General features: G+C 37.0%; 1 protein-coding gene across 1 annotated transcript in view; it reads left to right on the top strand.

The window, feature by feature from the left end:
* Positions 1–23,606, top strand: part of ACSL3 (acyl-CoA synthetase long chain family member 3) — a gene marked incomplete at its 3' end in the record, with an annotated part of 51,015 nt that extends 27,409 nt beyond the window's left edge. Inside the window, exons 4-16 of the mRNA XM_080623709.1 lie at positions 2,090–2,267; positions 6,456–6,565; positions 7,824–7,962; positions 10,270–10,420; positions 11,014–11,137; positions 11,421–11,492; positions 12,013–12,152; positions 12,864–13,036; positions 13,856–13,930; positions 14,912–15,103; positions 16,522–16,636; positions 21,198–21,355; positions 23,443–23,606. Coding sequence (XP_080479835.1) covers positions 2,090–2,267; positions 6,456–6,565; positions 7,824–7,962; positions 10,270–10,420; positions 11,014–11,137; positions 11,421–11,492; positions 12,013–12,152; positions 12,864–13,036; positions 13,856–13,930; positions 14,912–15,103; positions 16,522–16,636; positions 21,198–21,355; positions 23,443–23,606 — 1,791 coding nt within the window. The remainder of the gene's footprint in view (positions 1–2,089; positions 2,268–6,455; positions 6,566–7,823; positions 7,963–10,269; positions 10,421–11,013; positions 11,138–11,420; positions 11,493–12,012; positions 12,153–12,863; positions 13,037–13,855; positions 13,931–14,911; positions 15,104–16,521; positions 16,637–21,197; positions 21,356–23,442) is intronic.
* Between the last annotated feature and the right edge of the window lie 1,454 nt (positions 23,607–25,060).

Here is a 25,060-nt window from a genome sequence, read left to right as displayed (position 1 = left end):
TGCCAAAACCTTCTTATTTACTTGTCAGAAACGGTAACAGGAGTCTGCTTGTATTTCTTGGCTGAATTATTTGAGATCAGTGTTCCTGAGGCCATACTGTAGGTAGAGTATGATGGTGGAAAAGGTGTCACCTGTTCACTGCTGTAAATTGTTTTCAACTGATGAGCTTGTTGGAAATTGCCAGATCTGCCAAAAATACTATATTTGGGCCCAAACTGGCATTCTAATTTAAAATTAATAAAATTTGGATAGACAGGAAGAGGTACAGTGTTTTCTTTGGAAGCGGTAGAAGTTTTCCACACTAGAAATATGTTAGTGTAATGAAACTGAAAGGAGCTCCCAGGTCCTCCTCTTTGTGGGGGCTGTAGCTGTGAGCCCCAGTCGTGGTGTGAGCCCTCTGCCCTGCGGTGCTGCAAATGTGATCAGGCAGCTATTCTTCTGTGATTCTGTCGCTGGTTACAGCAGAGAAATTCAATGGGATCTTTCTTCTCCAGTAAGGTTTTTGTCTCTGGAACAGCCTATTTGCCAATGAAGGTGAGCTGCTGTGAATAAAATGGGAAAACCTGAGCAGATATTTGTGTGAGAAATGTTTTGTTTTCTGATGGAATCACTTAAGTATTGCTGTTGTTGGCAAGTATTATTTTTCATTTTTGTAAAACTATTTTCCCCTGAAAACGTTTACGAATTTTCCAAGCAGCTGCACATATACCTGTCCTCAGTTAAAGGCTTGTCCTGCTAAACATGTAGGTTGAGAAATACGTAGCAAGGCTGTAGTAGGTACAACCCAGTTGCCCAATGCAAACTTCAGCAGTTTGAAAATGCTTTAGTGAAAGGAATCTGTTAGATGTATTTTTTTCTGCTGGAGTTCGGGAGATTTTCAGATCTATTTTATTAAGGAAGTGGATGTTGAAGTACAGACTCATTAGAAATGCAGTTACATGCCAAAAAGCTGTTAGATTTTAGAGCCCACAAGTTTGAAATTTAGTTAAAGTTGATAAATGCTGACAACAGAATGGGAGAAGAGGAAGTTTGCTTTTCTAGCTTTTTTTTTTCCCCTAGTGTTTGCTTGCATTTAGTATTAATGCTGTGTAGTCAAATGAAGTGTCAGAAATACTTGAGTAATAAAAAACTATATTTTTCAAAATTGTCAAGGTGCTTGTATAACTAGATGAGTAAGGTGGAATATAGTCTGGATTTTCAGTGTAAAATGTCTGCATACCACATCTGTCTATGAAAACATCTATGATATCCTCAAATAAATACTGTCACTCAGTGAGAATGTAGTACTGCAAAGTGCAAGTGCACACATAAAATCTGATGGATAGTGACCTGTAAATTCAAATTCAATTTTGTAGTGCACCAGCTTTCCCATATAGAAGAAAACTGAGATTGCTTAATGTTTTCCACATGATTTCTCAGTACTGAGATTTGCCAGTGGTTTCCAGTCTAGTCTTCTGTCCCTCTTTTGCTTTAACGGTAAAAACAGGGCAAGAAGATTATTCTTCTCTCCCCTGACGTTCATTTTGGAACAAACAAAGGGAAAGGGATTTCACAATTTCTGACTGAAGACCCATTGATATACTGCTTCCTGTATTCCAGTTTCCCTTTCTTCTTGTTTTATGCATGATTTTGTTTGTTTTTAAATAAGAATGAACACCTAAATATCATACCTGTGTAGAATTGTAGTCCAAGTATCCAAGAAAGCACATGTAAAGAATGTATTGTACTAGCTAGTGCTTGTTACTCTTTGCTTTAAATAAAAAAAACCTTTGTAAAAGCTAAAGGCATGTGGGTTCAATAACTGTGGCCTTTCAGAAGGTTCTGAAAGTACTAACGTGGGAGCCATGTGCTTTCCTAATGTGAAAATAGCAACTGAGGTGATAACATATGTGGAGATATTGCAGTACTTGTGTTGGAACTTCTACAGCTCCTGTAGTTTTTGGCAAGAATATTATTCATTATCTTGAGTAAACTGCTGTTACAATTCAGGCAAGTACTACTTCAAACATCTGTGGTTTCTTCGTGTGGATGGACTTGGACGCGTGTTAAGGATTTTCATTTTCTAAACTGAATTTATTATTCTTATTAGGTCATCCTTGGCAAGTACACCTGGCTTTCATATGAAGATGTCTACATTAAAGCTGTTAATTTTGGAAATGGCTTAGCAGTATTGGGTCAGCAACCAAAGACTAACATTGCTATCTTTTGTGAGACTAGAGCTGAGTGGATGATTGCAGCACAAGCCTGTTTCATGTGCAACTACCAGCGTAAGTATGCGTCTTTCCTAAAATTGTCTTGATCTTGCAACGCGATCTGAAAATAAACCTTTTATTTCATATACTAAGAAAACTATATAGATTTTATGTAGAAGATTTAAATATACAAATAAAAAAATTCTTCATAGGGTAGAGATTGCACTTTGCAGTGTTTTGTTTTATTGAACAGAGAAACCTGTATCTGTGTGCAGATGGAGTATGGTTTCAGTAATTATAACTTGCTTAATTTTTGAGAGGCTTATTTTCCTTTACTCTCAAATCAGTACAGATTCCTGAGTTTCTAAAAACAAACAAAAATCACACATGAATTAATTGACTCAGTTTCAGGAGTTGACGTCAAACCTTCATCTGTAAGTTTTGTTTTAACTGGGTATTTTGTCAGTTCTTCAGTTTTGATTTTGATTTGGCCTGTTTTTCTTCCTGAGAAATCTATTGAATGCTGATCTCAACTTGAAACAGAAATTGTATTCAGGTGTCTGTTTCATCATCACTCCTTAATAGGTCATTCACCTAACTGTAAGCCCAGGCTGTGTCTGTGTTCTGTGGTGCTCCCAGGGGCACATTTCTCGCTTTCCCAAGGGCACTCTAAAAGCTGCTGTTCCTTACTAGCTTTGGCGTCTTCTCCCCCATGCCGCACTTACTCTCCTTCAGTGAAAGATGGGCTGTAAAAGCCAGATGTGGAAAAATTACTGGTTTACTACCTGCCTACACTAAAGATGTAGATCAGTTAGACTTCATTCAGATTTTGGAAGCAAGCCTAAGAAACTTAAATGATCCTTCTCTGCTATGAGTCTGTTTCAATTTGAGAATCCATGTGTTCATGAGTGTATAGCAGTTTTCATTTAAGTAAGACTACCTAAGTAGAAGCATATTGGTAAGATGAAGCCAGACTCTAATCAAGGTGTGGTAAGTGAGAAGACTGGAGGCAACACGCTGAACTTGAAACACAGGAAAACCAGATAGTAGGACAAACTTCTGAGTGGTTATGAAATCTCCATCCTTGGAGATACAATCATAGAATACTTAGGCTTGGAAAGGACCTTAAGACAGTCTAGTTCCAACCCCTCTACCCATACCTCATGTTAGGCCGTGGCCTTGAGCACTCTGCTGTAATGAACTGTTTTATGGATGTGATCTTCCAGGTGCCTTCCAGCCTAAATTCAGTGATATTTTTTGGTTCCTTCTTCACTGAGTAAGGCTTCTGAGTTGTCTACTGGGGCAGAGATCTGCACAGGCTGTTCTTGGATGAGATAATGTGTTGCTTTTAAACTATGTGTCTTTTAATACAATGTGTCAGTTCCCTCTTGCCACTTCTGGGATCTTTTAGATGCCTAGTGACTGTTCTGGGAATAAAATGCAAAGGCGTGTATCAATTATTTTTTCTTTGGAAGTGCGGTATACTTAGAAAGCCTAGGAAGATTTTGTAATTTGAGGGGAAAAAATGTATCTGAGATAGTGGGTGGATGTCATGTGCTGAATGGTATGCATATGGTTTTGGGTTTGTTGGATTAATGTTTTAAATTCCCTTATTGAGACGTGCTCCAGCACACTGTCTCGTCTAAGCTCTGTGTCATCTTGTGTGAACTTGGCTGACTTGAGTACTGGCAGATGATGATATTATCATGCAGTATTCACAGTCAGTTTGCTAAATGAAGTATAAAATTCAGATGACGTTGAGGAAGTAGCGTGGCGAGACATTGCTGAATGACTTATATTAGCATTTTTCAGTTTACAAATTTCGCAACAGCTAGCTGCTGTGGTATTGTTGTGATGTTCTTTCCGAATGTGAAATGTATTAAATTTGATGGTATGTGCCCAGAACTGATGTCAAGAGGGTAGGTTCATCTGCTTCATGTGTAGTGCTGGAGAGAATTAAATGGGGAAAATAATTTTTATCTTACGGATTACTTGCCTAAAGAATTGGGTTTATGATTAGAAATACTTGCTTGATGGTAAATTTGACACTGAAGCTGTCTGAGTCTTGTATTTCAGGAGGTAGAGTGGGATTGCCAGTTCAAAATGGGGAGAAAAAAAAAAAAAAGAGTGCTAACATGAAAAAAGTTTTCTTCCATAATATCTCTTCATCTCTGTGAAGAGCTCTTCACCAGTATGGGCAGATAAAACACCCGAGTGTGTAACCAAATAATGAGATAAATAGGAAAGGTTATGTTTCATTTTTCAATCATGCGTTCTAGAGGCTTGAGCAGAAATGGTTTTGTAAGAATTGATTTGGCTGAAGTCTTTAAAGGTATGTTTTGCTTTTTATTTGTGATATGTGATGAATGCTGTAAGACCCAGTGTAACATTTTAGTTACAGTGAAATAAATGGCAAAAGTTCTGTTTGTTTCCTTAGGGCAAGGCTTTATTCTCATATATTAGCTGACAAATTTAGTGGTGCTGATATTTTGGTTTTTGATCAATTTTTGGAGCAGTATTCCTAACAGAAGTTCAGCTATCAAACACTCATGCTATTGCGTATGTAAAGATGAACACAAAAGATAATCTTATTCTCAGTCAATTTTCAAGAAAACAAGGGGAGAAAAAAAGATACCCAAACTTTCAGATTTGCCTGAAAAAGTTTTACGTGCCAGTGTGGAGAAGTGGGAATTTCACAGTTCAGACATTGCTCAGTTTTTTTCTCTCCATGACATCAGTACACCATCATACAAATGGCATAGCTCTCTTTGGCTTTGTCATATAGCTCTAAGTTGCCCTTGATGTAGATGAGTAATTAGCTACATAAATGGTTATTTCAGAGATTATGCTTTTCTTTCCGGGCAGCGTGTTGTCTTGGTTGTGCGTGTTGGCTCGGGGAAGCTGGATTTCTGCTAGATGTTTATATAACAGGGGTCACTGCAGTAAGTAGAAAGAGCTCGTGGGAACTAGTAGAGGCACTCTTCTGGACTTCGCTCCCACCAAATTAAAGAAAACACAGTGCATGTGCATTTGCCCTGCAACAGTTCTGAACTATGATGGACTGTTTTAACAAGGAAAAAATAAGTGGAGGTCAACTATTTACTTGTCTGTGTAAGAAAACTGCTTTTGAGTTCTTCCTTAGTATGCGGCACTGGGTTTACAACTCCCTGGATTTCACATCTTAGAATACAGCAGAGTATGATTTGATTTTATTGTTAATTTTTGCTGCAGTGAACATAGTATAGTTCTAGCCCTAATATACAGTAGGTGTCTTGTTTTCATCATTGTTTAAATACTCATTTAGATCCAGACTAAAATACAAAAAAACCTCAAATACTTAACGTGACAAACTCGCCAACAGTGATGCTGTAGTTACTAATGATTGTGATGATTTACCTTGTGACTTTTTTGAGATGCCCCTGTTAAACAGTCTGCTTGGAAAATAGGAAATTTTTATTGTTTTTAAGAGCAATACCTCTCTTCCTCTTTGAGCTGCCTTTTTCTTCCCCAGTCTCTTCTGGTCTTTTCTAATGCACTTCCCATAAAAATGGCAAGGTATTAAATATGATTTTTATATTGTTAAAATGAAGTAATTGTTGTTTAACACTATATCTAATGAGCTGTCCTTAAACACAGGAAATAGTGTTTCTAATAGTCAATTTCCTAAATATTTTGTTTCCTTGGTATTCTGTATTCTCAGTTCAATGTCTAATGATTGTGATGATTAAACCTTTATGTTGTTACAAATAGATGGGAGCAGGCTTATTACTGAGTATGAGAATTAGCCTGCTGATGACAAGTATTGGACTGTTCTAAATGTTTTATTAGCAGTTAATTGTAAAAGGTTAGTAACAAAGCATGTGAATTCTGAAAAGAGAAGTCATATAAATGAAATCTGTACATAAGAGGACTGTCTATTAAACTGAGAACAGATGCCTGCTTTTAAAATGGTAAAAGCTATGAAGGTACAAGAATAGATCTAGAAGAGAATTACATAGGGTAATGTGGTTTTGGTACCTCTAGTTAGACCTTGAAAAATAGCAAACACTTGCACAGACAATGGTTGTTCTTTATTCCTTCTGAGAGTAACTGAAAGTTATGCTGTATTTAAATTCATTCTGTAAGGTGGGTCCTTTTTTTTTTTGAACAAGTGTTTGCTGTATTGCCTAATGTAAAATAGGTTAATCTCAGCCCTTTATTGTAAACTATACTTGAAAGTGTAACATAGAAATTCAGCATTTTTATTCCCATTTTTTGTTCCAGTTGTTACTCTGTATGCTACTCTGGGAGGCCCAGCAATAGTACATGGGCTGAATGAAACAGAGGTCACCACCATCATTACTAGTAAAGAATTGATGCAAACAAAACTGAAGGTCAGAAAACTATTGTCTCTCTCTTTCCAGTTCATTATTGTTAAAAGGCCTGGTTCCATTGTACAAAACAATGATTTATTGCCTTTCTGTAGGGGAGATACTTCTTTTAGAGTAATATTTATGTGTCTGTCTTCATGTACAGAAAAATGATAGCCTTCATTTAAGGGTTTAGGCTCCTCAATAACTCTTGAGCAGCTGCAGTGTTGCCTGGAATAACACCTTTAGAAGAAACTGCTATGGTTCCTGCATGGATTTAGTCCCTGTAAATTTAACAGTTGAAGCAAATGGGAAGAACAGAAAAATGTGTAAACTGTATATGAATAGCTAAATGTGATCATCTGCCTGATTTATTGTAGGATGTTTTCCCAGCAGAGAATGGCTCTTAAATCTAAAGATGCATACTTGAAGAGTTAGAGCTGTTTTCCAGCATGGGGAAGAGCTTATTAAACATTTTAACAGTCGAAAAACTTTTTTGACTTACCCAGATTGAATACACAAGTGGATCAATTTATCTGCATGGATTTCATCATCGTATTTTGGGAGAACTAGACCTTTCACATAAGGGAGTTCTTCTAATGAAAAACCATGCTCTATTGCTGAACTTCAGATAAGACTTTCCCAAACCTTTTTTAAGTTACTAGAATGAGGATATATATACGATGCGCGTTTATTTCAGCTCACATTAAGAAAATAAATTTCTTCAGCTTGAGAAGATAATCATCTCCTCTTCCTCTAGGACATTGATAAATGTTTTAGAACTCATACTTTGCTTGAAATGCTTAACTAGTGCCTAACTAATAATTTTCTGTATTTTTGCTAGCTGTTGCTAGTTTTAAATAGTATAGTAATCAAGGAGCAAGGTAAGAATTATTGTGAGCTCAGTGTCGCCAGTTTCTCTGTGTTCTATGAGAGTGGAAAGTCAATTATCTCTACAAATCATTGCAGTCTTATTTGTGGGCTTTTCTTGAAATAAAACCGAGATCGGTAACTGTTTGGAAAAGTTTTTGGAGTTGTAAGTGGAAAGTTCAATCAGTTCTGCAAATCTAAATGTGGAAAGTTTTAAGCTTTGCAGCCATTTGAGCTAGACAAAGCTTAGTCGAGTTCATCCTCTGATAGTCCAAATCCTTAGCTAATTTATATCAATGTTTTTTTAACATACACACTAGGGTGGTAGGTTTTTTTGTGGTTTGTTTTGGGTTTTTTCCCTCTTGTTGGCGTAAGTCTCATGTATGATTTCTGAACTCATTTATTTCCACAGGAAATTGTTTCTCAAGTTCCACTGCTGCGACATATTATTACAGTGGATGGCAAACCAACAACATGGTCAGAGTTTCCCAAGGGTGTCATTGTTCATACTATGGCTTCTGTGCAAGCTATGGGGGCCAAGGCAGATACTGGTAGGTGATCTCTTCTTCCTATTTGGAACATCTCATTTGTTGTCCTACTTTGACCCTGTTGAGTAAACGTGGGTAAACTGCAGATCTCAAAAAAATGGTGCAATGATTAACTTTTTATCATCTGCTTTTTCTTTAAATGAAATCTGTGGGGTTTTTTTGTTTGGTTGAGGTTGGATTTTGGGGTGTGTGTGGGGAGTTTGGTTTGGTTTGGTTTTGAGAGATTTACATGGTTTCAAAAAGAACTGGATTTTCCACAATGAAGAATAATTTTTAGGACAAGCATTTAGGCCAGGATAGAAACTTGGGAAGCATTCTTATGATCAGATACATTAAAATCAAGTTGTTCAGAGCACATGGAGAATACAGTTGTGCATTTTAAGGCAAAATACATCAGTAATTTTCTACCGTTAAGTTTTGTTTAATTCACAAATAAGAAAATGTAAAATAGCCATTTAAATCTGATAGAACTTGGTCACTTTTATTGCATTTCTGGAAGTATCAATCTACTATGTACATTTCTGGAAATCCATTTCCAATCTATGTAACAGTTAAAATTCAGAATTTCAGGAAGTTTTGGTTTATTTGTTTGTTTTGAACTATTATAACAAACTGGTATTCTTGGCTCTGAAACCTGATGAACCTAGTATCGTAAGATTTCATTATATTCAGTAGTTGCTTTCTTCTGTTCTTACTCTTCATGTTTTCAGAATCTTTTAACTACATGGATGTTGGATTTAATTTTGTTTTGGGAGTAGTGTGGGTGGGTAATCCTTCTGCTTTTGACATTTGGGGGAATGGAAATTTTTACTTTCAACATCATGACATCTCAATTTCTTTAAAAGATGTTTTTTTCTGTTTTACCAGTTTTGTGTACTCTCAAAACTGTTTCAGACAACACCAATATAAAAAAATTATAGCTATAGTTCATTAGTTCCTTGAGATTTGTTAATCTCTGTGCTATGTAAAAAGATCTAATCCCTCATTCTTTGGTCTTCTAAATATCACATACTATGCACTATAAAAATGTTATCTTGGTCAAGTTTACCATTCGTAAGTTGTGGAATGCTACAATGATATTTCTTATGGTCAAGCATGTTCAATTAATGTTAAATATATAATGCTTATATATTTATAAGCTCCTGCTTAAAAAAGCTCCTGCTTATGTCTTTATTTTCCTCTTTGGTGTTAATCTTGCAGGATGGACAGGGTTCAGGGAGTGGAAAATTAAATGCTTTCACTCTTCTCATTCAGTATTTGTGGTGTGCTACACGTATTGCTCATTGCAGTTCAAGAAAACAATATTCACCTGACGTGATATTATAGAAGATAATGTACCTGCTTGTTGTTTACCACGTAAACTTTCTGCTCTTTTAGACTTCCTAATCTGCTAGTGAGTCAGCATGGTAGGGAGGTTAACTTCTCAACTGCATTCCAGCATTATCTGCAGCATCTTACTGGTCTTCCTACAAAATTCTGAGAAAGAAAACACAGTAATTCGCTTACTGCAAAGAACTGTCAAGCAAATCTTGCTTTGAAAATGCTGTCATTGTTATTCCATCTTTATTCTTACTCTTTTCTTAATTCATCCTATCAAAATAACAGGTTGGATGGGGCTTTGAGCAACCTGGTCTAGTGGAAGGGGAGTGGCAAGGGGAACTGGAACCAGGTGATCTTAACGTCCCTTACAACCCAAACCATTCTGTGATTTTGCAGTTTTTCCCCTGAATAAACACATTTGGTTTTGTATTTTCTTGCTCTCAGAGCAAGCAGTTTAAAAACACTTCAATTCTGTTAAAGCTGTTGAACCTACTTTAAATATTTATAGAAACTGGACCTCATGTTGGCTCAGCAGTTGTCTTGTGTCAGGTGTTGTAAATGAGGCAGCATGTTGTTCCGCTGCCAGGGAACACAGGAGAAACTATAGCTTTTTATATGGGGATTAACGTTGTGCCAGTGTGGAACCAGTGCAGCCAGTCTTCCTGAGGATGTTAAAGCTCAGTGGCATTTTGGAGATGTCAAAGCTTCTCTTTTTTTCTCTGCAGGAATATGGGAAGCATGATCGAAAAAGTGTTGTGGTAGACTAGAACAATGACTCAAAGCATTGCTCAGCTAATACAAAGAAGTTCCTGCTCTTTGTGAAGGCACTTAAGCTTGACCACAATCTTTTTAACTGAAAGCAAAATGTAGTAACAGTAGTCATGTAGTATTATATTGCAATGACTGCTGAAATAAGTTAGTATATCAGACCTCCCAGCCTGATAGGCTCTCCTCACATTATACGTTTCTCTCTTTTGATGCAAATTACAGGAAACAAACAGCAGGCCAGGCCTGTGCCCTCAGATATTGCAGTGATCATGTACACAAGTGGATCCACAGGAGTTCCCAAAGGAGTTATGATCTCCCATTGCAACATAATTGCTGGGATAACAGGGATGGCTGAGAGGATTCCAAACCTGGGGTATGTACCAATGGTTGCTTACTAGCAAATAAACTAGTCATAGTTGCATATTCTTTTATATTAATTACTGTTTAAAAGATCAACTATCTTATATTGCTTTGTCTGGGGCACATCGTAATCTGCACTGACGTCTGAGCATCTTCCAGTACTGCATTAAATGACATGACTACTTCATGTGCTGTTTGTTCTTTCATCTTCTGTATGTGGGCAAGACTGGGGCACACAAGTCTGTGAGGCTGCCTTGCACTAGTGTTTGAAAGCTTTCCTAAGCAGTACTTCCTTTGGTTAGGGTTAAATTCTGTGGTTTCTTTCTGTTTGGTGCAGTTTTTAATCTTGTCCACAGAGTTGCCTTTGCAACTATAGCAACAGTTAGTTGTCTTGGGATGACTTAACACCACACTTTGTTCATGCCATAAGCCTACAGTATGTAGTATGCAACTTTTTAAACAAAACCCATATTTGAAATGTATTCTCAAGGCAGTTTTCCATTTTCTTTCGTTTTGCAGTAAGCTCTGTGTAAATTTAGCTTAATGACTTACCTGATGACTCTTATGGTACAGAATAAACCTATTTTTTTTTAAATCTTTTTACAGAGAAAAAGATATTTATATTGGCTATTTGCCTCTTGCCCATGTTCTGGAGCTGAGTGCTGAACTTGTGTGTCTGTCTCATGGATGCTGCATTGGTTACTCTTCTCCTCAGACACTAGCTGACCAGGTACGTTACAGATGTAAGCACTTGCAGTAAAAAAACCCAAACCAAAACATAAATAATTACTGAAGTCAGATCTTTGTAATATTTCGTGAAAAATATTACAGCAAGTCTTTTCTGCAGTTCATGAAACTAGGTATTGGTGGTTATGACTAGGACTCTGGACTAGTTTTAATTGTTAGAATATAATGTAAATGAAAACGATCGTTTGAAAGATGTGCTGTGTCATTTTGTTTGTCTTGTTAAAAATCTTGAACACGTCTGCTAGTAAACATGTTCTTTGCTTTAGTCATCTAAAATAAAGAAAGGAAGCAAAGGTGACGTTACTACGCTTAAGCCAACCCTAATGGCAGCTGTCCCGGTAAGTAACTGAAGGATAAATATTTATAAATATATATTTCTAATGTATTTTTAAAAAAATAATCCAGATTTTTAACAACAGAATCAATGCAATGATCATTTAAATAAAAAAGTTAGAACTTCTGATGTTAAGCTAGCTTATAATAATATTTTTCGTATTTATGTTGGAGGTAAACATTCATCATACAAATTTCAGTATTTTTCAAAGTTTAAATAGCTATGGGTATTAGATTGTAATTTTAAGTAGTCATCTATTGTTCGTTATGCAAATGAAGGTTCTGTTCAAATGAGTGGAATAAAGGCAGTTGGCTGCAGGCAATTTGGGATTAACTAGTGCTCCTGCTCAGATTTTCACAGAAACCCAGAAATCAAACATCGTTATCTCATCAGTGGAAGAGGAAACAACCTGAGAGTGGCTTATCATCTGAAATGAACTGGAATTTCTAGATCATGTTTCCTTTTTGTACTGAATTTAAGATTTCTGTTTCTATGAGTTAAAGGTAGTCTTCTTATGTAACTAGGAAATTATGGATCGGATCTACAAAAATGTCATGAATAAAGTGAATGAAATGACTGCTTTCCAGCGGAATCTATTTATATTGGCCTACAACTACAAAATGGAACAGATTTCCAAAGGTTACACAACCCCACTCTGCGATAGGTAAGTTTAGTTTTACTTCCTAATGGCACCAAAAAAATGCTTATCAAAGTCCTACCACATAGCATTGCCTGATTTTTTTATTGTTGACACTTTGAACATGACTAAGTCTGTAATAAAGTGTAAAATTCAGTTGTTTGTGTAATGCTTTAAAACATTTATTGATACGATTTAAATGAGTGTTATTTAACTTGAAGCTGGTTGAAGGTTTATATTGATTGCATTGTCTTCATCAGAAGTTTAATAATAGATTTATGCAATTCCTGGGTAAGATGGGAAATCTGTTTGTATATATAACTGTAGATTTCACATTTTCACAGAAGTGAATGGTAAAATATTTGAAGTTGGAAGGAACCCATAAGGATCATAAAGTCCAACTCCCAGCTTCAGTGAGACTAAAGCGTAATATAATTGCAAAATTTATACAGCTTATTTAAATTATTTTTGAGGAGAAAAATATCTGAATTTTACTGTCTTAAGAAATCTGCAGTCTCTAAACATTTAAACCATCTTCAAATTAGGATGTGGAAACAAGATTATAAATCCTGTGTTCTTGAAAACTTAAATGTGCTCCTTCAGAATTTTTCTTAAATACCATAAAAGTACATTTGAAGATGGTGCAAACTTTTGGTTCAGATACTGAATTAAGTACTCTCTTGTCTTGTTTTCTTGTTTTAAAGCAACAAATACATACTCTTAATCTTTGCATTTTAGCCTTATTTTCCGGAAAGTACGAATGCTGCTAGGTGGAAAAATTCGCATCCTGCTTTGTGGAGGAGCTCCACTCTCTGCAGCAACTCAGCGGTTTATGAACATTTGTTTCTGTTGCCCTGTAGGGCAGGGGTATGGGCTAACTGAATCATCTGGAGCTGGAACAATCATGGAAGGTTGGTGTCAGCGCATGCCACTGAGTGCTGTGATCCATGCTGAGTGCTCTGTGTGTATCATCTTTGACAGTCTGTTCATTTGGAGTATGCCACCAAATTTTAATTGGGTAATCCTGGAAATTACCTATAATCATAAATAAAGTAGTAGGAGTACTAATTTTGATACATTGTGCTAAAGCTGGTGACTTACATATAAAAAATGTTCTTATTTGTAGTAGAGAAATCCATAATAATGTGAATGGGATCTTGTCACTATTGCACTTTTGAGACTTTAGGAAAATAAAAAATGGAATGCAAAAGCCTGCACCAGACTTCTAATTTCATATCATAGAACTTAATGGTGTCCATAACATGGAACTGTAATATGAATGATGTAGTCTGCAGTGATGCTGTTTCAGTAAGGTGTCTAGATGCAGAAGTGTTTGGAAATGAGACTTCAGGAAAGTGGCTCAAAATACAGTATCCCTGAATTGTTATGAAATATTGCCACTTATCTTAGTCCAGCAAACGCTATTTAAAGTTGTTGTGCCACTTTTGAAGTGTGATCCACATGGGTAGCTTACTGTGAAAGCTGTGTTGATACGACTGGAGATATCTGTAAATACAGCAATCTGTTCTCTTTGCAGGATAAGTATTTTAGCTGTGTGACCTTGATAGATCCATTGGTTTTCTTGGAAGTTCTGTTCCATGAATTAAAGCTTAGAAATAAATAACAGTTAATTTTCACTAAATAAGATGCATGACAACAAAGACTTTTTTTGTTTTTTCCTACTCTTTGGCGCTTTTTTCCTGAAAAATTTTTTTTTTTTTTAATTTTAGTTTGGGACTACAGTACAGGGAGAGTGGGAGCACCTTTGGTCTGTTGTGAAATCAAGTTAATGAACTGGGAAGAAGGTGAGAATTTCTCTATGTGATTTAATTATAGTGTGCTTATAAGAAACTTTATATGGCTATTTTTCTATTGGGCTTTGCCCAGTAGTAGTAGCTAGAAATCTATTTCTTGGCTTTTTAATTTTTAAAGGCTACTTTTATCTATAAAAATTTGAACTCGGGAGAGAAAAAAGATAAATTTCTCAGTAGTTTTAAAACTTAAAATTTCTAGACAGAGCAATCAATGTGAATGGCTTTTTGCCTAGGTTGTATTATGACTCTTTAGCTATACTATATCTTGTATTCACTGTACTTGTATATGTATATTGTGGAAGTGTATACAGCATTGTACCTCTTTCTGATCTAGATTAGTGTTCTTGCAGGACAGGGTGCAGGTTGTGTATGTTGTGTCTGAGAGGTGGTGGATACAGGAGACTTGAACCGAAGTGCATGCATGATACCTTCTGTTGCCATTAAATTATTTTAAAATAGTCTTCATAATATTATTTTTAATAAATTCATTTAAAATTGGCATATGGAATGGAAGCTTAAAGGATGCTATGCAAAATATATTTAATGAAGTTTGAAATGCATTTACATGATTTCCTATCTCTGTAGGCTTTTATGTATTGTAGAGTAGAAATACTTAATGCTTAAAGGTGTTTGGGGCTAATGTGAAACCTTATAGTTTTTTTTAGTTTCTTAAAATATGAGGTGAAGTCTCTTTTGTGGGTTTTTATTGTAGCTTTTTGTGATCTGGTTTATTTGTTTGTTTGTTCATTTTGGTTTTTTAATCTTATTCAAGCTTGTATAAAACTTACAGAGCATGGCAGAAAGGTTCATAGAATTGAAACTGAACTAGAGGCAAGGGAACTATTGAGGCAGGTGGTAACTTTGCCTAAGGACATAGTAAAGTGTTTAATTCTATATTTAAATTGTAAAAATAATAGGAATCTTTGCTTTGGAATATATTTCAGTTCTTGTTAACTTAACCTGCTCTTTTAGGTGGATATTACAACACTGATAAACCATATCCTAGAGGTGAGATTCTTATTGGAGGGCCAAATGTGACTGTGGGCTACTACAGAAATGAAGTACGAACCAAAAAAGATTTCTCTGTTGATGAGAATGGGCAGAGGTGGCTCCATACTGGTGACATTGGAGAGTTTCATCAAGATGGATGTCTCAAAATTATTGGTGAGTTACTAAATTCAGGTAAACATATTTCTGATTCTGCTAAATATTGTAATTAACCGCCCAAAATCTCTGTATCTTTGCATGCAGTCTAAAGCCCTAGCATGTATCCCAGGGAAATTCTGATATGTTAACATAAACTTGATGGTGTGCTTTAAAATCTGATTTTTGGAAGAGCTGCTTTCTTTTAAAACAGTCTTAACATTGACTCCTCTCTATTAGTGAGGCTAGGTATTAATTAAAGACTTAAATACAGGCTAATGGAGCTAGATGAGCTGCCTTAGATTTTTGTGATTTTGTAGCTGGAATTTGGTTCTTTGAAATGACTCTTTTGATGATATGTGCTCAGTAATTAAGTAAGCCTTTTTCTAATCTTGTCATTCTTCATAATATCTAGGAGAAAAATATAGTGAGGTAAAGGTGTTATACGTAAGCCTGTGATAGACCCATAATCCTTTGATACCTATGGGCACAAAAATGGTGCCATATAAACTACCAGATGTGTGTCTTGAAGGTAGCGGATGATTCAGGATGCTCTTTAATCCTGAAAACTAAGCATATTTGGTTTATTGTATCAGAAAAATCTTAGGTCACATTGCAGCTGTCTTGCACTTATCAGACTGTTCAGCTGCAAAACTACCTTGCCTGGTTGTACAAAGCAGCATCAAAATGCATAGTAAAGGAGAGATACTCCTGGTTGCCCTCACAAGGGCAATGCCCCCTTACCCACCTTATCCTAGTGACCTTTGCCACCTTTGGGCTATGTACAATAAGATCAAGTAATTTGGGCTTAAGTTTCAGTTCCTATTGTGTTTCAAGTTACAGGTGACAGTACATAGAATCATAGAATAGTTAGGGTTGGAAAGGACCTTAAGATCATCTAGTTCCAACCCCCCTGCCATGGGCAGGGACACCCCACAGTAAACCATGTCACCCAAGGCCTCATCCAACCTGGCCTTGAACACTGCCAAGGATGGAGCATTCACAACCTCCCTGGGCAACCCATTCCAGTGCCTCACAGTTGCTCTTTAAATACAGATTTAGCCTGGTAATAAGTAACAAAATGTCACCAAATAGAGCATCTCCTGCCTTAAGCATCTGGACCAGACAGCACAAAGTGTGTTTTCAGACAAAAACTGGCTTTTGAATAGTCCTAGTAGTTTTCCATTCACATGACAGTGCTGTCATGCAGGAAATGCTTTTCTAAAGGCACAAAATGTGTTAAATTGAAGCATGCCGCATTTTTATGATAGAGAAAGATTGATAAAATGCAAAACTTGGAAACCTAGTATTAAATGTTTCTGATATGTTCACCAAATGTGAGTCACCTTTTGGCTTTTATACATACGTTTCAGGAAAGTAAAAAATCAGCGTCTAAAATCTTTTGTAATTAATGTTTAATTCCTGTTTTTCTTCATTAGATCGTAAAAAAGATCTTGTAAAACTCCAGGCAGGAGAATATGTTTCTCTTGGCAAAGTAGAAGCAGCTCTAAAGAGTCTTCCACTGGTAGATAATATTTGTGCATATGCAAGCAGGTAAGAGGCAGCTGCAACTTTATCATTGCTATATTCTTTGTCCTGCTGAAGCCATAAGCAAATTTTTTTTTTCACTCAATGTGTGGAATTTTTGAAACCACTTGAAAAATTATTTTACTTATACAGTGGAATAACTGTATCAAAACTAAACCATCTGATATGTACGTCTTTATTTCTTTCCCATTTTTTTTTCATCATTCATTGGAAAATGCTAAGAATTAGTGTCTTTTTCCTTTTCCCCAGTCTGAAAAGCAGCTAAGCTCTGGCTGCATTCGTAATAGGTATCACTCAAGAATTCTGGAGATGATTACCTACAGAAGACCTAGGACACCTTGTTCCTTGCTGTATTTAGCTGTAATGTGTTCTTCAGAGGAAGGGAGGGGGGAAACACTAACAGCTCAGAAGCTGGCTTGTGCATTGGAAGTGCTTTCCTTTAACACCAGCAGAAGCTTTGCAGCTTGAGAGAAAACAGTCTGTAAATACTTTGCAAACACACATCTAATAAATGATATCAAATGTCCTTTCTACTTGCTTCCTACATGTACTAATGAATTAGACATATGTGGGCTCAGAGATGTCAAAGTTTCTATTTCTAGAATTCCCTACCTGTGCATCATATAAACTTAAACATATAAATATACTTCAGGTGGTCTTTGTTTCCTGTTGTCATTTAAATGTTTGGAAAGTAATTTTGGAGCTTATGAATGATCCAGAAATATGCTGATTTCCAGTATGGCAAAAAAAACCCTCACTTGATAACTTTGAAAGAGGCCAGGACAAACATACCAGAGAATTGCTCACTAGTAATAAATAGAAAATTAACTTTTGGTTTGTTCACCTGGTTCTGTGGTATTTTTTGTATTAACTAATGCTAGTCATCCTGTAACTTCGTCCTGTAACTTCAGTTTTGATAGTCATGGTTCAATAGCCTAACATGCATTGGGCACACCACTCCTGAGGAAAGTTCTGTTATATTAAGCTTTATTTGTGGTTTTGACCAACTAGGTGAGTCTAATGTTTGCTTGCTTTGACTGCCTGAGGTTATGTGCCTCTTCTGAGCAACCTCTGTAGCTGGTGGAGAAGGAAGTTCCGACAGGTGGTGATTTCTGCTGGTCTAGGGTTGAAACTCACTATTGAAATTGTATTACCAAATTTTGTGTTAATTTTGTCAGGCCAGCCTAACATTCGAGGCTAAAATGTACTTGTCAGACAGACACTTGTCTCTGACAGTCTGTGTCTTGTCTATTACCTAAAAATAGGAAAACTTATGAGCAGTCTTTAAAGGTAATCTAGTGAGTACAAATACATTCCAGATTGTTTTTTCTAATGCTGCTGTATTTCTTCTTAATGCTTTCATGTGTGTGATTTGGCATAAGTAGCCATGTGCTACAAATTCTCTGAATGATTGTCCATATGCACATTTCGTTGTGGGTATATACTCACCTCAGCAAGTGTGAGCTTGGAGGCTTTTTATTAGCAGTGCCTGTGACCTCTCTTATATCCTGTCTCTCCTTATACTTTTGCCTGAGCGGCAGTCTCATATGCAAGAGGAGTCCATTTGTAGCTATTCTATCTCCCACATGCAAAAGGACAAGGAGGACAGACTTCTGGGAATGGGTTGTATCTGTGATTTGACCTTAGATCTTGGGGTGCAAAACTCCTCTGAATATGGTAGTAGGGAATCAGAAGTGTTTGCATAATATTGCTTCTTCAAAAGCTGTATTAATTGACCACTTCAGCCCAAATAGTGAGATAAGCAATAAAATGCTTGCTGAAAGGAATTATGATTAGAGTGCCTTCAGAGGAGACTCCTGCTGCTTTATCAGCACTTCGCCTATCCAAGACGTGTTCAGTAGGTCTCAAGTGTAATGGCAAGAAAATGAGCAGTTATCAGAGGAATGAGCAAACATGGCAAAAAACCCAAGGGAGTTCTCAACATGAAAGTCAAGGAGAGCTGATAAGGACCAGACTTTACAGAATGGAGATGGTGATATCCACATGTAGCGTCATTGAGTATGTCTCTTACCATAGGTCTGAGGGCTGTACTCTGGTAGGATCTCAAGCACGGGGGGGGAATGAGGATGTGTGGTGTAGGAGAGATGTTTTGACAAAATCTCTCAGCATGGAGGAGATGACTGAGGAGGTCCTGAGGACCAAATTCTGAGAACTTCTTCCTTTGTGCTGTTACGACCTCTAAGACTGAAAATGCAGGCAAATTCAAAAGATCTGCAGAAGGAACAATAATGGAGAGGGAAGTAGCTGCTCCAGAGAGATGATGTGGTCTTCAGGATACTTCTCAAGACAAACAGTGCTTTAGCATTTGAACTGCAACAAGTGAGGATTTAACTTAGAAGTACAAAATGAAAAGCTACACATTCCAGGAACTGTGAGTGCCAAGGTGCTCTTTCCACCAAAAAGCGTAGTTGGATAAAACAGTTTGTCCAGAGGAAGTATGCTTTTACTCAGGAGGCTGAATTTTAGATGAACCAAGATTACTTTTATAATACCGTTTATCCCTGGAGACACTGGTGATATTGCTGGACATGACCTTAAGCATGTCAAAAGACTGTGGGTACCAGTGATGAAAGTGCCAATCCTTTGTGTTCTGGATGCCTTCATACATGATACATGCATTAGAGACCCTAGACAAAGTTGCAAAGTTCAGTACAGAGTATAGCAGGAGTGGAGGGGAGGTGTGTGTGGGCAGAATCAGAGAGGCAGAGAAGGTGAGATGCATGCAATGATACTGAGGCTAGTCTGAAGTCTTTCTGTGAGTATATTCTTAGTGAAAAATGGGAATGGTTCTGAGTCAGCCACCAGGCAAAGCCTGTTGACAGATGATGCTAGGGAAGCCTGTGTTTGTAATGGACTTCGTGAAATCTTCACAGCTGCTGTCAGATCATCTTTACAACTCATACCAGTAACAAAGGAGAAAATTGCAATGTGCAGTAACCAAAAGGGTATTTAATGTTTAGAGTTAGCATTTTAAAATTGTCTAAGAGACCTTTAAGCCTAAGCTGAAGTACTCATTGTACTGGGTTTAACGTTCTGTATATTGTATTAATGATCTGTCCGGTGAAAGAAAGCTAAAAAGTTTTAATAAACCTGTAGATGGTTAAGGTGGAACAGTACCAAAGGTAGAGTGGAGGACAGCATTAGAATACAGAGCAAGCTTAACTAGAAAGAGATTTGTTTGAAAACAGCAAAAGCAGTCAGTTTAAAGAGAGGAAATGTAAATTATACTTAGACCTCAATAAAATGCAGAAATACAGGATGAGGACCACCAGCTGCTAGCAGTTCTGCAGGAGCTGACATGAGTCAACAAGTGCCGTGCCATGCCATTGTAAGAAGGTAAATAATATGGCAGAATCAGATTTATAGCCTACAAGATGCACAATGATCTTCTTGCCAAGCATTAAAGGGTCTGAGTTCCACATGCAACACTTGAGAAAAGATGGACCTATTGAAAAGAGTCCAGGAAAAAATGGGAACATCGGGACAGAGATCTGTTATACATGAGTTGAGAAGGTCTTTGCTAAAATTCCTAAACTTAAAGGAAGACTAGAAAGGTGAGAAGGAAAAAAGGTAGCAGTGAATGGATAAATGGCTTCTGTGTAAAGGAGAGGAATATCTGGCTATTGGCTGTGTGAAAAATACAACTGATGTGAGCTGCAGAGAGGAAGAGTCAGGAATAGCCATCATCTTAACTTACCAGTGCTAGGAATAAGGAAGCTTTGCAGTGAAGAGTTTGCCTGATGTTTAAGAATGCATTAGACAAACATCTTTTATACGTTGATAACTTCGTATAAAGGCAGGCAAATGAATTCAGATGATCTTCTGAGATTGCTTTCAGCTCTCTGATTCTGCCATGTGAGATTCTCATTTTTCTTGAACTTTACACCATCTGAAAGATCTTGAATACCTGTTTCAGGACAAATTGTGCTTTGGTGTTCTTTGAAGACTTTTTGAGATAACAGCTTCATATGTGCTGGGCATATCAGGAACAGACAAAAATTGCCAGCAGTAGAGTGAGCGTATGGACAATCACTTGAAAGAGAAGTCACCGCCTTTACAGAAACAGGCTTTCTTTGAGATGTGTTGTGCATATGCTCATTCCACAACCTGCTTCCCAACCCCTCTTCACTGCAGTCCTCTACTCCTCTACAGTAACTGGATTCTGCAGTTGAGAGGAATCTGAGGTAGGGAAGCCGCACACCAGTCTTCATACCGGGATGCAAAACATGAGGAGAGGCAGGGCGCATTGACATCGTATGGGTACTGCTTCCCCAAAGCTTTGAGCATGAGACACAGTGGAATATGCATATGGACAGCACACCTTGAAGCAATCCAGTTGCTGTAAGGTAAGTAGCTTCTCTTTCTATTTATTTTTAAGCAGGCAAAGGTGATTTGTATACTATTTGAGAAAGATTATCAGGTGAACAAAAGCCAACTGTTAAGAGCAATATCTCTGTGTTAACTGCAGACCCCCCAACTTGAAATGTTATTTTTGAAGACTTGTTAACTTTACAAAATTCATACTAAAGTACATTATATTTCTCAGTTTCCATTCTTACGTCATTGGATTTGTTGTGCCAAATCAAAAGGAACTTGCAGAACTAGCTCGAAAGAAAGGATTTAAAGGAACCTGGGAAGAGATCTGTAACAGTCCTGAGATGGAAAAAGAGGTACTGAAGGTGCTAGCTGAGGCTGCCATGGCAGGTGAGTAGCTGGGCAGATAGTATTAATCTTGAGGACTGTAATGTCTGTGAAACAGATAAGCATAGGCCTAAAAATACTTCCTTGAGTATATATTTCATAAAATTTGTATGAAGTTCCTGAGAAGTTGGGGGTGGGGTGGGGGTGTGTCTAGTGCTCTTTATGATGTCCTGTAGTAGCTTTATGGCCTTAGCTGCTTGCCCAAAAGAATGTGGGTCATCTGTAGATCCGTGCATGTTAGGGATCATACAGTCTGACATAGTACCTGCCAGTGCATAATTGAAATAAGCCTGTGGTGACAGGAGCTCTCCTAGCTTCCAGTGGCTTGCATCTGAGGGGTTTCCTGAACTGAAAGCAGTGTCTTTAGTTAATAATTTTCAGTACTTTTCTTCCATTAACTCTTCTAGTCACCTTTTGAAGTTGTGTAAGTATTCTGTATCAGTGGCAGAGTTGCACAGCTCAGCTGTGCTCATGTGAAAAAATGCCTCTTGTTTGTTTTAACTCTGCCATCTGCTAGTTCAATTTCCTTCTGCTGAGCTCTTGTATGGGAAGAGCAGTGAAGAGTCACAATGGTAGTTGTGATTTTTTTTCTTTTTCCCCCATTGTCTGTTATACTTCCCCTCTCAGCTGTATCTTTTTTCATGCTAATTGGTCGTAGTCTATTCAGCTATGCTGGTGCAGAATTAAACAGTGGCACGGTGACATTTTGTCCTTTCATAATTTCTGCCTTGTTTTTTGCTTTTGGCTATTACAAAACTCTGAGCTTTTTTAGTAAAGCTGTTGGTTATGACCACAAAACGTTGGGGTTTTCTAAATGGCCACTGTTAAATTTGTTTTTCATATGCATTCTTTTTTACACTTTTGTGCAATGAATGTTTTCTACTCTGTGTTTTGCACTCACTTCATATCATGATGTCCTGCTGCACCCCTTTGCAGTTTGTCCCCATCTTTTCTACGCTGGATAACTTCATGCTTCCAACTATCTTTATCTTGTTAATCTTTGTCTCTCCTCCATATTACTTGTATTAAACTCTATGATAAGTGTATTTGCAGACTTCTTTTATAGGAACATACTCTTAGGAGGCATGTAGACTCAGTACTGCAGCAGACTTCTTTTTTTCCTTGCCCTATGTCTCCAGTCCTTTTTTCTTCACCGCATGGAGCATATGGGCAAAGTCATTCTAAGAAGCTGTTGAGGTGGAGAGCATGTACAAGGTTGCTTTCCTCTTCTTTTTTGTGTAGCAGTAACTATTTAAAACAGAATTAAATATGTTAAAATTCATGAAATGGAATATTTTATTTAATCCTGAGGCACTTTTGCACATTTTTTTACTTCATATTTGGTTTTTGTTTCAGTCTGGTATCATAGACTTTCAAAGTAATTTAATGAGTTTTAATGCTAGATTGCAAAAAAAAAAAAAACCCAAGCCCAATGATTTAATGTCAAGGGGAGTAAAGGCACAGGAAAATCTAAAACTGACAGGTAGCACAGAACAATTTCGTATTTGTGGGGATTTTTTCTAACCAGAAAATAATTTTAATATTGCCCATCTGTTGATGTCTTTTTATTTGTTTTTCTTCTATTATGTCTGAAAGCATAATAGAAACTCTTGCAAAGGATACTGGTTTATGCTAAAGGTGTACCATGCAGAGCACTATTCTGTTTCAGTGAGGGGAACAGCTGCCAAATGAACTTAGCTTCCTTGAACAGTTGAGAACTATAAGGAAAAAAAAAACCCCAAAACCAACCAACCAAAACCCAATGGATTTTAAGACTATTTCCAGAAGATAGGATCATAACAGTGTATATTTTGAGGCTGTCACTTTCACACAGTGGGGATTTTCTGAAGTTGAGGAGCAGCACAGGTACCCAAACAGCTGTGGTTTATGTCTGTTTCTATGGAAACTGAAGAGCAGTTTCTGATGGACCCTGTCGCTCTACTTGTGACCCACACTGGCTTGCAAAGCTAATGGTGGGTTTGAGGAGCACTTCATTTATGTCACATGCTTTTCTGTGTGAGAGTACAGTTCTTCCTTTTGTGCTCTTAATTGTAGAAGCATGCTTACATTTATGTTTTGTATTTTTACAGCTAATCTGGAGAAGTTTGAAATACCAGTAAAAATTCGTTTGAGCCCTGATCCTTGGACCCCTGAGACTGGTCTGGTGACAGATGCGTTCAAGCTAAAACGCAAAGAGCTCACAGCATACTATCAGATGGACATTGATCGATTGTATGGAAAAAATGTAAAATAATTCCTTTTTTCTGCACCATTTTGCTACAGTGAGCGTGGATCAAATAGGAAATACTTGAATTGCCTGTCTCAGCACTTGAGATCAACACAGGAAACTACCATTCCTCATTTTCAGCTTAAACCGTTATTTCTGATAACATGACCATGACGACTGACAACTTTAGTAAAATGCTATGGCAGCAAACCTGTGTCTGTCTCCTTTTTTCCAGTTTTCTCTGCTACCTTGCCAGTCTGTGGATTTTCCCCGAGTCTTTTTGGGAAACCATGTTTCTGAAGCCTCAAGTTTTTAAACACTTATAAATCCTGTATAATGTTTTATTTGTATCTTTAAAATTTGGATGTATATAAAGAGAACTTGGCTATATAAGAAATGGTTATACTGGGGGCCTTTTTTACCTAATTATTTAAAGATAAGAAGGTATTGATGGTGTGACATTATATACATTGAAAATGCTTGTAACAAGGTCATTGTCAAACAGAGGACCATGTTATTTGCTGCTGTGCTATTTTTCTGTGTGAATTTGAGGGAGAAAATGTTTGACATTCCAGCTTCTGTAATACACTTCTAATATGTGCCTAATGGTTACCTTTATTTTTATCTGAAAATGAAAAGATGGTCATGGCACAGCTCTGCATAAAGGCAGGTACTCTTGCAGGTATGAGTTGGTGCTCATTTAGTACAAAAGATGCTATTAACACAGCAGAAGTTAAACCTAAGAATAATCTCTCAAATACAGAAACGCCTGTTTGACATGGCTCATGACCCATTTCATCCAGTAGTTGAATTGTGTAAAGCTAATATGAAATCTCAGCACTGATTTCACTTAACACTTTGTAAGTTTGACAGTGTCTTCTCCTTTTAGCAGAGGGACTGTAACAGCTTTTGTCGTTTCTCGTTAGGTTTGGACATTACACTTGGTTTGCTTTTTCATTGTTTGTGAGAGTCTGACAAAACCCCTGTTCTGCCTAGCTGCAACCCAAATCTAACTGGGGGGATTTTTAAAGTCATAATGACAGTTATGTTCTCAGCTCACACAGTGCCTAGCTGCCCTTTGTGCCATTAAAAATCTCCCTTTAATCCTGTGTTCTTTTATTTATAATCTTTTCCTTTACAAACACATAATTTGAAATATTTGTCAGCTGGAGTTACTTACGTTGCTTGGTTTGTTACACCCAGTTCTTACCTTAGGAAGGAGTTTCAATTCCTGTTTTACTATAGATATGTGAATATTGTTTGAAAAACTATGGGGGATCTTTTCCTCTTCAGAGAATGTTTAGATTTGTTTCAGATGTGAATTTTATTTTCAAAATACTTCTAAAAAGAATATTTTAAGCAGGGTTACATGAGAATGTGAAAAGACATACGTCAGTCAACTTCTTGATGGAGCAAATATTAAAATGGCTTTAATTTGGAGATTATTCTTTCATGTGTATCATTTACTTGTACTAAAATTC

The sequence above is a fragment of the Psittacula echo genome (genome assembly GCF_963264785.1).
Source record: "Psittacula echo genome assembly, chromosome: 7".
NCBI classification, from domain to species: Eukaryota; Metazoa; Chordata; class Aves; order Psittaciformes; family Psittacidae; genus Psittacula; species Psittacula echo.
This window is presented reverse-complemented; position numbering and strand designations above follow the sequence as displayed.